Source organism: Gavia stellata, chromosome Z (genome assembly GCF_030936135.1).
Source record: "Gavia stellata isolate bGavSte3 chromosome Z, bGavSte3.hap2, whole genome shotgun sequence".
Classification (NCBI taxonomy): Eukaryota; Metazoa; Chordata; class Aves; order Gaviiformes; family Gaviidae; genus Gavia; species Gavia stellata.
The window spans coordinates 36,734,487-36,751,491 of record NC_082637.1 but is presented as its reverse complement, the minus strand read 5'-3'; the positions used below and the strand labels follow the sequence as shown (position 1 = coordinate 36,751,491).

Sequence of the window (17,005 nt, the reverse complement as noted above, 5' to 3'; positions counted from 1 at the left end):
CATTAGCTCAAAATGTTTAGCAAAGGATGACTGAAAATGCTTTTTGAAGTCACTGAGCTGTGTATGCTTTAAAGTTATTGTGAATTAAAAGAGCTTATTAATTTAAACACAGTACCTATTCCTGAATAATTTCATATAATAACACTTCCTGCAGAAGAGACATCCTATGTTCACATGTCACTCAGCTTCAAAGTAAGTGAAACTAAACAAAACTTTGAAAGTTTTTATATTAAGTAACCACAAAATATAAACTGCCCACACATAGGCTAGATCCTCATGGACTGTTAGTATCAGCAAACAAAAGCATTGGTATTCCTGTGTGTTAGTTAGGTACACTGCTGCATTTGAGAAGAAACAGAAGTTGAAAAGCCACCTCAAATGAGGAACACCCTTTTGAATACCAAGATGCACTGGGCCTTCCAGGCATACACTAATCCAATCAGAGATAATAATTAAGCCCTACTTTTAAACAATGTTTTGGAAAATGTTGAAGTATGTAATAAAATTTATGCACATGATACTCTAGAAATTTTTATCATCTTCTGAGCTAAGTGAATTATGTTAGCATTACTGGAAAGCTGCAGAGAAGGATTATGCAACCTTAATGGAACAAAGACAATTTTAGAAAAACCCAGGCTTTATCACTGTGAGTTTTAAATGTATTAGAAAAACCCTTGATGTTAAGTGAGAATAAATTTTTGGAATCACGTGCATGGTGGCATGAGTACATGATCACTCACTCCTCATTCACCTCTGACGTGCTACCTCAGGATTGATGTTTCTTTCTTCTCCCTAGAGAAGTAAATTCCTCTCCCACCACAATACCTAACCCTGTGCAGCTGCAGACTAGCCAAGATCCAGCCCTGCAGGAGCAGCAGCTTTTCTGTGCTGTGGCAGCGTCATGCCTTTAAATCAGTTACTTAGGTGCCACAGAAAATAATCCTATTTTTTTCACTGTTACACTTTTCACCGTGATAAACCCCCAGCCTTACAGTTGTTACAGTTCCAAGATTTCAAAAAGAGGGTTTATACTTGACACTGCAAAAGAGGTCTTTTCATAACTCTCTCATGTACCTGTACGTAAGTGAGGAACCTAACTTTACAGGGAAACTCTGATGCTGCTCTGTAACACTACTCTCTGCTCTACACAAGCATCTGCAATACTGCTGCTTGAATTTGCTATACATCATCTAATTGTGCACATTAGCACACAGTGTTCAAGTTAATGATACAAACAGCACTTAAGACTAAATCTTTACTATGGTTTCCAAGTGCTACTATATCACATGTAGATACACGGAAATATTTAGCTGGATATCTATGATGACATAATATATTGCACCAGTTTCTTGCGCTTCATTATAGGTGAACTGGGCTCAAACCACCTGTCTCTGATCATGTCCTACTGGTCTTAATGATCTTGCACTACCAGTGACATTTCTAAGCCCAGGAACAGATTATTTTATGCTCTCAAAAATATTCTTTCATTGGATCTGCATCACTCAATTTGTTTGAAGTATTTCTAAATCATAACAGTTAGTTAACTCAGGAAGAAGGAGAAACAACAGCAATAAAATTACTAACAATTACAATGAAATGTGATCTCCAAATTAAATAACCACCATTTCATTGTCATTATTAATTTGTTTATTTAAAAAGGCATACACTTTGAAGTCAGTGGGAAAATGGACACAGACTTAAAAGTCATCAGGGACAGATTAAATCACACAGCATTCTGCATGAGAACTAAAATTAAGAAACAAGTATTACGGTACACTGGCTATATGTCTTAAAAAAGGAATACGATTTTCTAAGCATGGGACACACGGATCCTGAAGCAGACATTGGTAAACACTGACAGCGATAGATCACTGCAACTGTTAAACTGAATTACTATTCAGATTTTCCACTTTTGTTATGTTTCCTAACTATAAAATGGCACCATGACAGTACAAAACTTGGAAAATACCTGGGTCACTCACCTATAGAAGCAACAGTTATAAATATGCCTTATTATCAAACGCATTGGGTGATACCACACAAACAATTCTTTTTGTGAATTATCATTAACTTTTGTTTTTTAAAGAACATTTGTTCATTCTCACAACTGAGAAATTTTCTTGTATGACAGCGAAGTACTATTTATAAATAAAATCTTGAGACTGTTACTTAGAATTGAAAATCTTAAATTCATAACTTTTAAATCACTTATTTACTTATTGTATAGTCCACAGATGAAATTTTAAAAAAACCCAACAATTAAGGTGGGTTTACTTTAGCCAGAAAGTTTTAAAAACTTTTTTAAAAGTCCTTCTAACTGAGAGAGTAAAAAGATTCATTAGCAAAAAGAACTTCAGTGGGTTTTTCATAAATACATATTGTAAAAGTCAACACAAAAATTTAGGCAACATAAAAGAATAATTTCTGTTTTGAGCTTGTTACTCTGCTACAATCTCAAAGAGCTTCCATGCTTTTCATGATAAAAAGAAGATAACATAGCTATAGATTTTGGAAGGTGAAAGTGGTATAAATTTTAAAAAAACTTGTCCCTGAAAATCATTTAATACCTAATGAAAATAGAGTGCCAAATTAAATTCAAAAAACAAATTACATGGAAGATAGGCATGGCTGCTTCATTGTATACAGCCAAGAAAGGGGACTGAAGTGCAAAGGAATGCATCTCTTGCTTTAGCCTTATGTCATTTAGATACATAATTAATTATATTCCAATAGCTTCATTATATTCCAATAGGTATTTGAGAGTTAGTTACTTACGGTTTCAGGAGAAGATAGAAAGATCTTTACAGAGTTAGCTTCACACAAGTAGAAAGGGAGATCATGAGAAAACCTGACTAAGGTGAAAAAATGATGGGGCCCTAGAGATATCCTAGTTACACAGCAGCAAGAAGCAAATCTATGAATAAAGGACTTGTATATCAAGAACCTGTATAGCAAAAGTCCTACACATTGATATCTAAACTACTAGGAAAAATAGGTTTTAGAACATTTCTTTAGAAATATCACATGCTGTTTTAAAGATCTATTGATCCCCTCTGCACATCTCAAGGTAACAAAGTTACTCTGTAGTTGACCCAACAGTATAACAAAGATCTCCCAGGCACGGGATTAAACAAGAAGCCTTTCTGTATTTTTGAGTGAAAAACGAAACTTTGTTGAAGGTCTTGAAATAACAGGGATAAACAGTATGTAAGTACATATGCTTAATAACCACACACTGTAATTACACAATAATCCCATATTTCTTCCAAATAACATGTCAATAAATCTTTCTCACCGCACTGTAAATTCCAAGGTCATGGACAGAGGTGTTTATTTAGTATAATTACAATGCAGCAATAAAACCATTAAGCTTTTAGATCCCAGTATTGTTCCATATATTATTCCCTCCCCCCAAGGGAGGCAAATAGTTCCTACAAATGGACTACCCAGAAAATATTGGAAGTTACTTTTAAAAGACTATAAAAATGCTCTGGTTCATGCAGTTACTTTGTTAAAGTTTTCCTTTTTCTTTATTTAATATTTTGACAGAATGTCAGAATTTCTTTTTTTTTTTTAATAGCATAGTGCAGCAAACAGACTCAAGACAAAAAGTATTCTCTGAATTAGGCAACATTACTACACTGTAAAGATATAAATAAATAAAGCATTCTAGACTTCACTGTGTGCCAGTTATTAATGTATTAGACCAAAAAACCAAGGTCTTAGCCATCTGTTGAGAAGTAACTTGCAGTCCAAATCATTGGCTCTTGTTTCCATATCAACTTCATTATTCCTGGGCACAATTTTACCTGTCTTGGTTACTTCCCTTCCTCTACAAACTACCAGAAGGGCACTAAAGTGCATGATCAGTAAAATAACTCTTGAAATCGGACTACTGAAACAGACTAGCATGATCAAACTTATTCTGTAATTTTCTACAGAAGGGAAAAACCTATTCTTACTTGGAAATTAACTCCTGGTCATAATTAGCTTTCAAAGATTAACTAAAGTAATGTTAAGTTAATCATGACTTACTCCAGTGTTCTCTCTCAGTGCCTAAATTACACCCAAATTGTTACAACACTGAGAGCCTCTTCCTCAGTTATCTTAAACTCTTTGACATATGAAAAATAAAATATGTTTTTTTCTAACATAGGAATGTATTTTCTTGTTAGATAAATAATGTTCACACCTGACGAGATTGAACATAAATGTAATAAACTGACAATTCCTTTCAGTCTTCTCTCAATATAAAGTAGAAGCAATTTTGGAGATTATTTTATTATTTTCTTACTATATCAAGTTAGTAAAGAATTTGCCTGATGAAACAGCCTGAGTAATATTCTTACTACTAAGCAATAAAACATTTAGTAGTAGGATAATTTAAAAAAACAACAAAAATGTTCACCTGGTATGAGTAAGTGTTCACATTCCGATGTGACGTCTTAACATTGCTCAAATTACAGTGAACTATTACCGACATTCAACTTGCTAAACTCGACAAAAGAGGAGCTGCAGAGGAATGAAACAGTTATAAAATGGTAATGCCAATACCCTTTCAAAATAAGAGCTTCTAATTAAATTATGTTTGTGTGACTCATACTGCAAAAATTTGAAGTGTTGTATTGAACTTCATATTAATGCAAACACATAACTAGTTCATAACCAGAATTTTTAACTTTATTCTTTCTCCTCTTCTGCTCATTCCTTACATATTTTCCAGAAAGCCTGACTCAGAAAAGTTAAGGCAGACCTTCAACAACTTCATTGCCAGTTGCTTGGTTGCTTCATTAATGACTATGGAGCAAATACAATACTTTTCTAAAGGCCATGTACTGACCTCAGTCCCTCCAGACTACTCATGCTGATGCTGATGAATGTTCTAGGCACAGAACTAAGGAAATACACAGACCTAACAACCTGGCAGGAAATAAGTTAGTTCAGTGAGGAAACACAGGGATCAATATTCTTAATGAGGTGATCCCTAAAGTGGAAAAAGAACAGGGCAACCCTTGGACCCTGAATCTTAGAGGCTAACCAGAAAAGCAAAGCAAGGAGAACTGCACCACAACATAAAGAGCTGCTTTCAAAGTGCTAACAAAACAGAGTACAATTATTTATCTCCAAGAGAAGATATAATGCACAAGTTTGTGATTTTAAAAAAGTAAGACAATAAGGTAGACAGTAAGACAGTAAAACAAACGAACTTCATGGACAAACCACAGAAGAGAGCAATTTAAGGTGAAGTTTAAGTTTAGATATCTGAAGTGCAGACTGAGTACTAGAAGGCAGACTTTGTCACTGTCATCTTCTCATTCCTTCTGTGAAGAGAAGCTCTCAGGTCCAGTCCACAACAGGATGCTTTCTATGTGTCTCTCCTATTACGTAAAGATAGCAGCTGCTAGAAGGAAGCCTGGGAAGGCTATCCCTTCCCATATACCTAAATTCCATGTACAATGCATTGCAATCTTTAACCAAGAAAGCACAAAGGACCAGCTCCAGGGCAAGATTTTAGTTGATCTAACTCTTTGAAGACTACCTGTCTACGAAGTTATCCGTAGTGGAAATTATGTAAGAGAGAAGGATAATGAGCAGGATTACTTACTTTACAAATAGTGTTAATGCAAACTGAAATACATGACAGAACTGTTTAACCTGTAATTTATTGTAATAAGAAAACATATTACCTCTTTCAACTAAGAACAGGGAAGATGGAAATCTAATCCATTCTTACCTACTGTATAAATTATTTAGGTGTTCAGAACATACAGAGTATGGAAACTAAAAAAAACCCACCACTTTTAATTAATGAATTACGAATTTTAGTTTCTCACCTATTCAGAGGGGAGCTTGCTTCTCTTTAACATGCTAAAGTTGATTAATGCAAATTCTCTATTATAAAGTTAGATGCTAATGATAATCAGCCATACCACTTTCTTTAAAGACAGCCTTTAATTTAACCGGGCAATGCACAGAAATGCCGTTTATTGACAAAGTGACAAATAAGTTTTTGGGAATCAACGGTATCCCTCATTACACCCAAATCATAACAGTCTTTCCAACTTATGATGTCAGAGCGTTTTAAAAAAAAAAAAAAGCAAAACCTATTTCTGTTCTTATAGAGACTGTAATATTTGCTCTTCTATTTGAGAAGCATGAAAATCCAGTTGGTCTTCCTCATATAAGTGAAGCCTTTTAACCTGTCTCTAAGTTAGAATACTGCATGATTTGCAGAAATAGCCAACTATACAACTGACTTGCAAAGTGCGTGCAATGGTATTAATAAAAGAAATTGTATAAATAATTTAAATTATTTTTCAGGGAAAATATGGGGCTATAAATGTATGAAGAAGAAAAGCAACAAAAAGCAGCAAATTGTGTACCACCTTCACCTGAAATCCACACCAAGAACACAGAGCCTGCTTAGGGAAAACATCCACTTCTAACAAACCTAGAGATCCCAATCTCCATCAGAATCAAATTAATTTGGATGTATCTGTTTAGCAAAGGATACTACACCTTCTGAACACAGAATATGCATATAATGATTTCGATGAAATAGCTAGCGAAAATAAACACTCCAAACCTTCCCATCAGAAAACGTTTTTCTGTGAGTGTTATCAAAGCACTTGGATGAGATTCTTTTCTCAGTATGCTCTCATAAATCAATGGCAGCTTGACTAAACTCAGTAAATAAACCCAAAGTTTGGGGTGTAATCTTCTAAAACATGTATTGAAGACTATTTTGAGGCAGATCAGTAGCAAGTTACATGATTTAACATTATATTGCATTTGAAATACACACAGAGTTATCCATTAACAATTTATAGGACATGCTCCATAAATTAAACCGTAAAAAGATATTGTTTTTATTACAGGTATTAACATACCTAAAAGGAAGTAAATATACACACAGTGCCTGCCAATAGGAAGTAAAAGCATTTTACTGCAATTAAGACATGCTTGTATAAGGAGTAAAAATTATGTCTGTTACAGACGTCTGTTTAGCATTTGTGTAGAAGTCTCTCTTCAAAGACAGGGGAATCAGACCTACTGATTTACCTCATCCAATAAAAAAAGCGGTGTAAAAGAGTTGCTTAGTTCCAGCTGACCTTGAATGTAATTGGCTACCCTGGATGTCTCCATGGTATATGCCATTAAGAAGATAAAAATATACAGGATTAAAATCTGAACCGATAAAGCTAAGAAATTAAGTATTACTCCTTTAATAAGCCTCCTTTACGCAAGTACATGAATACCAAAATATTTCCTTACTGATTGCTGAAGTGTGAATCAGTTTAAAAGTAAGTTATCAAAAGTAAAAGTATCTAATATTTTATTTTTCCCCTTCTTACCTGTTTAAAAACTATGAATAAAGAATTCAAAGCAAGTTTTTTTACTCCATGACACTCTACTCCATCTGAAATCACTTGTACACCACGACATTCTCCAACTTTTTATACATACTTAGTTTAGACCGACAGATTATTTTGTATCTTAAGATGAAGATGGAGGCATATATATGCATGATATTTTTTTCAGTGCAACAGTTCTTTCTTTCCATACTTCTGTACTAATAAGAGTTTAAAAACTTATGCAATTTTAAGAACATTGTTTTACAAGGTCAGGGTTGATTATTACAGAGATGAGATTGTTCCACTGTACTGCAAAACAAGAGCTACAAAAAAAAAGAAAACCAACATTTTAAGTCACAAAAACTGATTGGCCAAAAGAAAAATGTCTGTCAGATAAAATGCCAGGGCACAGGCAGAGACCATTTCTGCCTGTCATGAATGAAGCTATGAATAAAGTGGGCTTGTGGTAACCTGTGGGAGAAAAAAGCTTATGAAAGACTTTTTCTTACATTTTAAAAAGCCAAACATGTACGGCTCAAAATAAAAAAAGGTCTTTTTAGCCCTTGGTATCAAAGTACTTTTGTGTTAGGCTGCCACTTGAATTTAGGAAGTACTTATTCAGCACTGGTTTGGAACTGTAAAAAACAATGATAAAAATCGAAGGGAAGGTGATGATTTAGGAAGTATACACTATAAAATCATAGATGCATGATAAAAAAAAAAAAAAACAAGAAACACTAGATCATGAACATGTGTTGCCATGCTACCAACAATGATCTTGTTTTCTTCCTTGATACAGTCACAGATACAAGCCATTACAACTACAATGCAATTTTGTGTTAGCTAGTGTGGTTAACATCATGAAGGAATTAAGAGATATCATTCAACCTTCTTGTATTTAAACAGAAGTTTAAGGACAGTACATGGCAACAAGCCTACAACTTAAATTTGGTTCAAAACTCCTCCATGGAAGGGATTGAGAATTACAGAGTAATACATTTAGAAAACCAAATCAGTGTTAACTAAGTGGTAAGTTTCAGCTCACTTATTTTGTCAACTTTCTTAGCCTCCATCCTATCACAACAGCTATATTATTACATTGTATTGTATCTTTACAGCTTTCAGCTATAATCAAGCATGTCACACTAAACCAAGTTGTTCCAGTAGCGAAGAACTGCTAGGGGGTTGCAGAATTAGGATGCATTTTAGGATCACTGCTGTCTCAAAAAAATTGTATCTAGCCTTCAATTAACAAAAAACAGCAGCTGTGAATTCTAATTCAGTATCAAATAATCCATGTAACAGATTTGTTTAAAACTCCATCCGATATTTTAAATGCCTATAATTGACTTTTTGTTTCATTACCTCTGAACAAATGTAAAGATATATTTTATATATAAAGTAAAACACGATGAAATACCATGTATTAATGCATAAAGAGTAGACGCTAATAAAGATTTCAAACAACAGCTGTCTTCTATTCCTTCCCTTCTTTATGATCCTAATATCCATTTTAAAAATCTTAAATCAAGTATTTCCCATAGAAATCAAACACAAGTCTAATGGCTTATATATACTGCAGTTATATGTGAAACAAGAAAGCAACAGTATTAACAAGCAACCTGACTTAAACATTAGACAAGTTTATTCTTACATTGAAATGAAACATCCAAAGTTAGGGGACTGGGAGGGAGAAAAAACATAAAAACCAAGAGGTAAATTGGAAATGTGATTGTCTTTCACCCTTAGTGAGGTAAGGCATTTTTAGTAAATAATACTGCTAATGAAAACCCTCCTTAATAAATTTAACAACATCCTTCAGTTTCCTCCACTGTACATCACTTCAAACTTCAACTCTGCTGCAAGTCATCCTCCTTGACATCCATTTTCACTGTTATATTTTCAACAGTGGTTTCTGACATTTCTACTAGTTTTGCAGCTTTCATCTTTTTGGTCCTCCTCCCGCCTCTTGACATTTCTTAGCACTTCTTCCCTAAATCTTCCTCAGAATCACAAGTGCTTCCATTTCTCAAAATACCACTGAAGCAGTCTCTTTTGCTCAGCTATCAATTCACAGAAGAATACTGGGAGGTGGAAAGACAGTAGTAGTGCTGAAGAGCAGACAGAAGCAGCAAAACTTGCTTTAAATAAAAAATAAATAAAAGCCGCAGAGCTCAGGTCACCACATATTACTGGCCTGCCATCACAAGGTTTCTTCTCTTCCCATGTTAGATATCCACCTAGTTTCAAACCCCTTATTCTCTCTCTGCTCCTTGATCTCCTATCAGAGATTCTGATAACAACACCTTTTCCTCATTTCTCATTATGTCTGGGGAAAATTCTAAATCCTGATGAAAGAGGGTCTTCCTCTACTCTGACCTAGCATATTCCAAACTGACAAATGCATTCTCTACCCTAAGATTATATTCAGGAAACAGCTAATCCAGGTTTTAAAATATTCTTATGATCTCTATCAAAAATCAAAGTATTCCTGTATTTCTTCCTTCATTTTTCCTACAGTCTGCAAACACCTCATGACAGCTAGAATTGCTGTCTCTTATGTATCGTGTAAAATCCAGACACTTCACAGATTGCAGATACTGGTGCACACCACCCAGTCCCAAAAGCAGAAAAGGGAAGTTACACCTTGAAGTTTCATTTTGAAAGTGTTTTCTGAGTAGCCTAAACTTCCAATGTGTGCATTTACTCCTATAATTTTATTTGTACAAGAAATGCAAGATTTGGCTTACTCACCAAAAGGTAAATTTCTGGTGCCTATTTCAGATGGATAATCATCTTACCTTCACAGTTTCACTTAAGACTTGGTTTTTATCTGCTTCTTCACTGGAGTGCAATTCTAGTTTATTATTTAACTCCTGTAGCTGTTGCGCCTGTTCATTCAAAAGCACTTGTGCTTGATGCTCCCGATGTAATGCATTATTCAATTCTTCACATGCACTTTCAAACCTCTCATGGGTGATCAGTTTCTGATAAGGGAAATAAATTGTGTTTGATTGTGTAACTGTATTCACTTGTTCACATGCTTGACTTTCAGAGTTCCACTTGCAAACATATCAAATTCTAAAACAAAAGCGTACTAAAGATGAATATTTAGCTTTTTAACATGAAGACAGATCACCAAACAATAAAACAGCAGACAACTTTATTCACCGTATTTTTTCAAGAAAACATTCAGGGTACTTTAAACAGTATGCATTCATTATTCTATTCAAATTAGCACGCAAGGTTGTAAAGAATCAATATTTAGAAGGAAATATGCAGATCCATGTCCCACATTTCAGTGCGTATCTTATTAACTCTTGTAAATGTCTTCCTGGACTCTCTTCCCTCCCCAAAATATTCCAGAAAGAAGACATAATTCTTCAAGGAAAATCATCATCTGCATTTGAATGACAATCTAAAATGTGACAATTTCATCTAACTATCCCAGACCTGTAAGGGAATAAAACCCATTAAGAACAAAACTGAAGATGATTAGCTATAACCTTGTCTATTGAGTAAAAAAATCCATTTTACCAGCTAGGAACAGGAAGGAAGGAGCCTGGATGTGAAATCATCTATTAAATATTCTCTGCTTGGAAGTGTTTTGATTGGGACACAATGACAGGTTTACCAACTAGGCCTCAGGCTCAACATTGGGCACAGCTACAGAAAATGCTGGTCGTTATGGGACATGACCCTTTCGGTTATACTGTGCACCTATAAATCTCATAAAAGAATCCTTACCCATTCACATTCTCAGATAGCTCAAATGTGAGATCAATTCTGAATGCAACCTATAGAAAATAAGCATAGGAGGAAAGGTGCCCAGTGAACCTCCAGCATGCTAAATCAAGACAAGTTTCTTCCCCTCCAATAGGGACTGAAGGCATGGTTCCATGAGTATAACAGGGAAAAAACTGACAACCCACAAAATGGCATCAATCCCTCAAGCACCACGTCCATTACTCACTATACTGTGACTTCAAGTGGTTAAGGAACCTTGTTGTTGTGTCTTCTCACTCCTGCCAGACAGTCCTATTTACAGGTTAGTGAAACCATAGTGTTTAAGTAAATCAATCAGCGACAGCAAATGGTTAGAGGAATTTGGTGCATATGTGCTACTGAGAATGTAGAAGTGGGCTTTTTTTTTCCCTTGCCATAAGCTTACTCCTTCAAGAAAACAGTCACACTAAAATTTGCATTGACTAGCTCAGGATATAACCCATGCTCAAAGATACAGTAAAATGTCTATTATAATATTCATCAATATCTATGCAGAGTTTAAGAAACTACATTTATTCTTTATGAACTTCTCATGAACACACTTACTGGATACCCTCATTCCAGCTGACTTTACTCTGTTGAAGTGAAATCTATAAATCCTTTTAGGGTATATAAATCACATCAACATTTTCAACATATGGACAAAAACCTGGGTTGCTGAAGACCAAACATGTATTTTACACAGAACACCTCATTCTACAAGTCCAATAGAAACTTCTGTGGAAAGGAGACACTTCTAAACAGATAGGACTTATAGTTTAGTAACACCTACAAGGCAAGTTCTGGAAAATTCTGTTAATAGTAGATTGATTTTATACTTGTTTTTCAAAAGAACACAAACCAAAAAACGCGTAAAAAGGAGGATCTCTTACGCAGTCTCCTCTAAATCAAACACACTTACAGATTGTTTAAACATATTTAATTGCTCTTGCAGGCTCTCGGCTTTGTCAGCTTCTTTTTTCATCTCACTGAAATTCCATTTGAATTCTGCAAGTTTTAGGCGCAGTGAGCGGCGTTCCACCTCTGCTGTATGAAGTCTTTGTGTAAATTCAAATATTTGCTTCTGCAAGGATGCTATGCTTTTCTGTTAGTAAACAGAAACAAATTCATGTGCTGTAAAATGTGCTATTTTAGCAATAAAATCAATCACATTTAATACCCAAGCAAATGAGAACAAAGCTGTCATTTTGTCCTCCATCTCTAGAAGACATACACGAGTGCAAAAATGTAAACCTGTTTCACCTACTGTTGAGGGTTACTGAAAATTCTGTTTTCAAGGAAGTACCTGTTTTCACATAAGGCCCACAACAGAAGACAGATTATGTGAGAAAGAGTTTATCCTTTCATTTCAGTTAAAGGGAAGAAGGTTATCTTTTCTGAAAGATAGAACAGTAAGCAGGAGAAAAAAGAAAAAGAAAAAAAAAAAAGAACCTCAACATTTAGTTAAATCCCAAAGGAAGTTAGTTCTTATAAAGCAAATACAATTTTTATAAAACTTTACAAAAAAACTTTCATTGGATATATCAAATCTGTTCTTAAAATTCTTTGACAATAAAAGATCTATTCACACCCTAATGCTTTTGGGTGTTGCAAATCAGCTGCTGATTCTCTACCTAGTTGACTTCAATGTAATGGACTCATAAACAATTTGAAACAAAATTAATGGTACTATCAAAACAGCTTTACCATAACACTCACACTGTGAATCTACTGTTTACATGAAGTAGCACTATAAATATGCATACCATAATGGGTAGTCTGTCACACAATCCAGCTTCCAGGGCCTGGGTATTTATTTTATGAAGCCCATGAGCCAGCCTCTGTACCAAGGAGTCTCTCTCCAGATAAGTAATGCTCCCGCTGCTGTCTAGTGGAGCAGTCTCCATTATTACATTCAGCTTGTCCATAAGTTTTGAAAAGGAGTTCCTGGCTGCACTTACAATTAAGTGTCCAGAAAGCCAGGGCTTTGGATCTTTAAGAAACAATAACAAAAAAGAAACATCAGATAGGTTATTAGTTTCAGGTTTCTTCAGTTTCAGGTTTCTTCAGTGGAAAAATGCAACATTAACAAATAGCATCTTTAAAATACTCAGTAGGAAATTTCCATTAAAGAGTGGAAGATTTAGCTCACAGGAATATCTCAGAGACACTTTGGGACAAATTCTGTATTTAGCCATGAACACTCTACTCCTATTAATCTTTGGATGGAAGGGCAGGATAGGATTCTAAAGAATAGGATTTGTTTGTCAAAGAATAATTTTCCAGTTGTTTTTATGTTCTCCTCCAATCCTATATTTTCTTAAGTCCTTCTTGGGTGTTCTAATTTTGTAATTCAGAAAACATGTAAGACGGATGCAAGCAAACGCAAGCCAGGTCAATATGTCAGATGTGATAGCACATGGTAAATCACTTTATGGCAATATTTACAAGGCAAATTTCTGAGGGTTTCCTGACTCCTCTTCCCTCCCCTCTATAGATGTCTAAATCATTGACTGTTCAAAATTAGTGAGGCTTGGTACCTTAATGCCATACTATTTATATTCTGAGACAAGAGAATATAATTTACCTTATTCCAAGGCAATTAAAATTTTACAGCTACAATTACTTATTTCCCCACAGGATTTTGGTAATCATCCTTCTCATATAATGGACTTAGGGCCCCAGCACACCCAACATGTCCTGCTTACTGCTAGATTCGTCAGGTCTGTAATTAATAATTGTGTTTAATGTTGATAAATAAAATTGTCAGTGCTCCTTCCACTAATTGGTATTCCAGATAACAGTTAATAGGTTTATTTATGCCTTAATAAAAGTCTTGTAATTTAGTTTTCCCTCTGCTAGGCAGGTTTTAATCTGTCATTACTTGTCTTATGATACTATCAGTGTAAGATGACAAGCATGGAAGAGCTTATTTACATTCAGTAGTACAGCAAATCTCCTGTTGCTGCAGTGAATTAAAATATTTACTTAAGAGTATAAACAAAAAAAAAAACCATAGCTTTTTTAAATTAAAGGATTTCTCTTTATACATTGTGAGGATAAAGCCAAAGGTTCAAAGCAAACAAAGTGTGATTATAGATATTTTTAGATTACGAGTCTCATCATAAAGAATTTATCATTTACACATGAGATGGAATTTATCTGCAAGCAAACACCAAAAAAAGCACATGATAAAGTCAAACATTCTTTCAGAGCCATTCTCCTGCTTGGGTTCAAAATACCACCATTCTAATGATTCCACTACTTAACTGGAGTGCTATTTTTGAGTACATGCTCTCCATAACCCCAGCTAGTAGTAAATCTGTCTTTTCTTCATGTCTAAGACAGCACTCTTTCTATATATCTTTAAAGCTAAAAATCTTATCAGCATTTTTATCTTGCACTTCAACTAACAAAACATCCTTTGAAAGAAAAAAAATATTATTCTTCTCACACCCAGAAGAAACTGCTATGGTAATGCTCTGTCTACTTTGGCCAAGGTTTCTCTCTTTTTCTTATGTTGGTTCTATATTACTGATCACATAAAAGATAAGCTGTCTTGATCTTTTTAACTCTCATCACAGATTATCCTGTCCTACCTGTCTTTCAGTTTCAAAGACCATCTCTTTTCTCTGGTCATGATGCATTCATTAGTTTGAATGTTTAGTTAAATTAACCTAAAATTAAAACTGGAAAATTAATACTGCCTTCCATGTAACCTTCTGAAAAGAAAACCTCTCCTTTGCTGTGACTTTTGGTAAATATCAAACCAAGGATACTGTCTATGAGTTAATGTTCCTTCATTTTTCCTAGTATTTCCATTTGGTATCTCATTTTATAGGAGATCGTTTGCCTGCCAGAAAACACAGTATTTCTCCATATGTGCAGTACCTAGGAAGGCAGCCCCTTTCCCTATGTCTAGAAGCCCCAGTTTAACCATATTAAAAATAAATCAGCAATAATAGTTCAGGCAATTGAGTTGTAGCATTTTGAAACGATCATTCCACTTCATAATCAGGATTCCTGTTATTCAGTACAGTTCAGTACACAAGTCTAAAATTTTCATGCTAAGCTTCAAAAGCTTTGTGTATGTAACAGTCGATGATACTTGTATTCAAAAAGCTTGACCTTTACTTTCTCTGGTTTACCGCAGTACAGATTCTGTTCAAACAAACCTACAAAACTAACCTCACAAAAAACCCAAACCAAACTAAACCAAATCAAAACAAAAAACCCCAACATTTTAATGAACTTGTATTCAGATTGAAGCTAAGAGATCATTCCAAGACATGCTGGAATGAGAACCAAACTAATGAATAGTGTGAAGGGAAATGATCATGAATGTCAAACCAAAACCACTTTTCTAGAAGTTAAAAGCTCAAGAAATTAGCCTCAAATCACCAGAGCGCACAAGCTCAAAAGTTCCACTGTTATCTGAGTGATCTGGATTTGGTTTCTTTCAACCACCTCAAATGGTTCCTCAGAACCTAGCCACCTTTAAAAGTAATTTTTAAGACACCAAATCATTCCATATTGTAGATCCACATAGCACCTTCTTGTGCCTATTCTCTCCTGTGATGTGCAATCCAATCTGGAACTGCTGTTATTTCAAGATCTGAAGAGAGCAGATACCTCTCAGATTGACTATTTACATTTAAAAAAATTCAAAATAATTTAAGTGAGTTTGAAGGTTTAAATCCTATTTGAAATATGACTTACATAACATAATTTCCTAAGTATGCAAGCTTTCTTTCAAATATATTCCTTCAGAGCCTTATTTCTTCGATACTTCTGGAAATTTCATGTCCAAATTTAAATTATTTATTACTATTTTTTGAACTGAAGGTTCTTGGGAGACTTTTGATCTCATGAGCAACAGAATTCCAAGTAACACATGAGCAGTTAGATCTTGAATTTCTGTGAAAATGACTTAAAATAGAGATAAGCTATGAAAGAATCACCAGACTGACTGTGGCCATAACATTCTCAGCATGGCTTTTCCTAATTCTCAAAAGCAAAACTGTGTTGAGTGCAGAGATATCAAGTAAATAAGAATCCATCAGAATTCTCATATACTTCAATACTGGCAAAATATCATGAGGTTTAGGGTACTCTAACTAGTCACTTCAGCACATTGATGCTGCTGTAAAGTTTCTCTTGACTCCTTTTCAATTTGCTGTTCTTACTCAACACTATACATGGGAACACTTGAAGTAGAAACCCTTAAATATTCTGAAACAAATATATATCAAATATACCAAATATATACCAAATATTCTGAATTCTCAAACTTCATTTTGCAAGGATGTAAATTTACGTTACTGGAAACATGATGATCAAAGAAAAGAGCACCTGAAACCAAATAAAAAAACTTTTAATTCACTGGCTGATTTCTGGTACCAATTTACTGTTCAGGCTTCTGGGAAATGTATGACCTTCTCTCTATCCTGCTATTTCCCTTTATTCATAAAAATTATCCTTCCTCTAATATCATTTACTCTCTGACAGAATCGTTGGGACTTTGAAACTACCAGGTACCAAAGAACTAAGGATGACAGCAATGAAGAGGAACAAGTGAAATCTTGTATCAGTTCTCACTGCAAAGAAATTAAGGAAGACAGTTAACAGCTGAGAATCAACAGGTGATATTTCCAGAGACTGACACTAAAATTTTCCACAGGCATAGTAGAATTCTATACAAGGAGAGACTGAGAAAACTAGGAAATCAAGACACAAATCTAATTAAGCATATACTTAGAGAGGGAACACAGTAAAGATATAAAATAAGGACTGCTATACATTGTGTATATATACATTGTGTCTCAAAAACCACAAGATAGCAAGTAAACCAGATGAAAATAGTATCCATCAAATTCAATTGTTTT

General features: G+C 34.6%; 1 protein-coding gene across 1 annotated transcript in view; it reads right to left on the bottom strand.

Annotated features, from left to right (window-relative positions):
• CCDC171 (coiled-coil domain containing 171) overlaps positions 1-17,005 on the bottom strand; it is a 152,607-nt gene that overhangs the window by 65,777 nt on the left and 69,825 nt on the right. The window contains exons 18-20 of the mRNA XM_059833463.1: positions 12,887-13,113; positions 12,043-12,225; positions 10,157-10,342 (exon numbers count right to left, since the gene is read on the bottom strand). Coding sequence (XP_059689446.1) covers positions 10,157-10,342; positions 12,043-12,225; positions 12,887-13,113 — 596 coding nt within the window. The remainder of the gene's footprint in view (positions 1-10,156; positions 10,343-12,042; positions 12,226-12,886; positions 13,114-17,005) is intronic.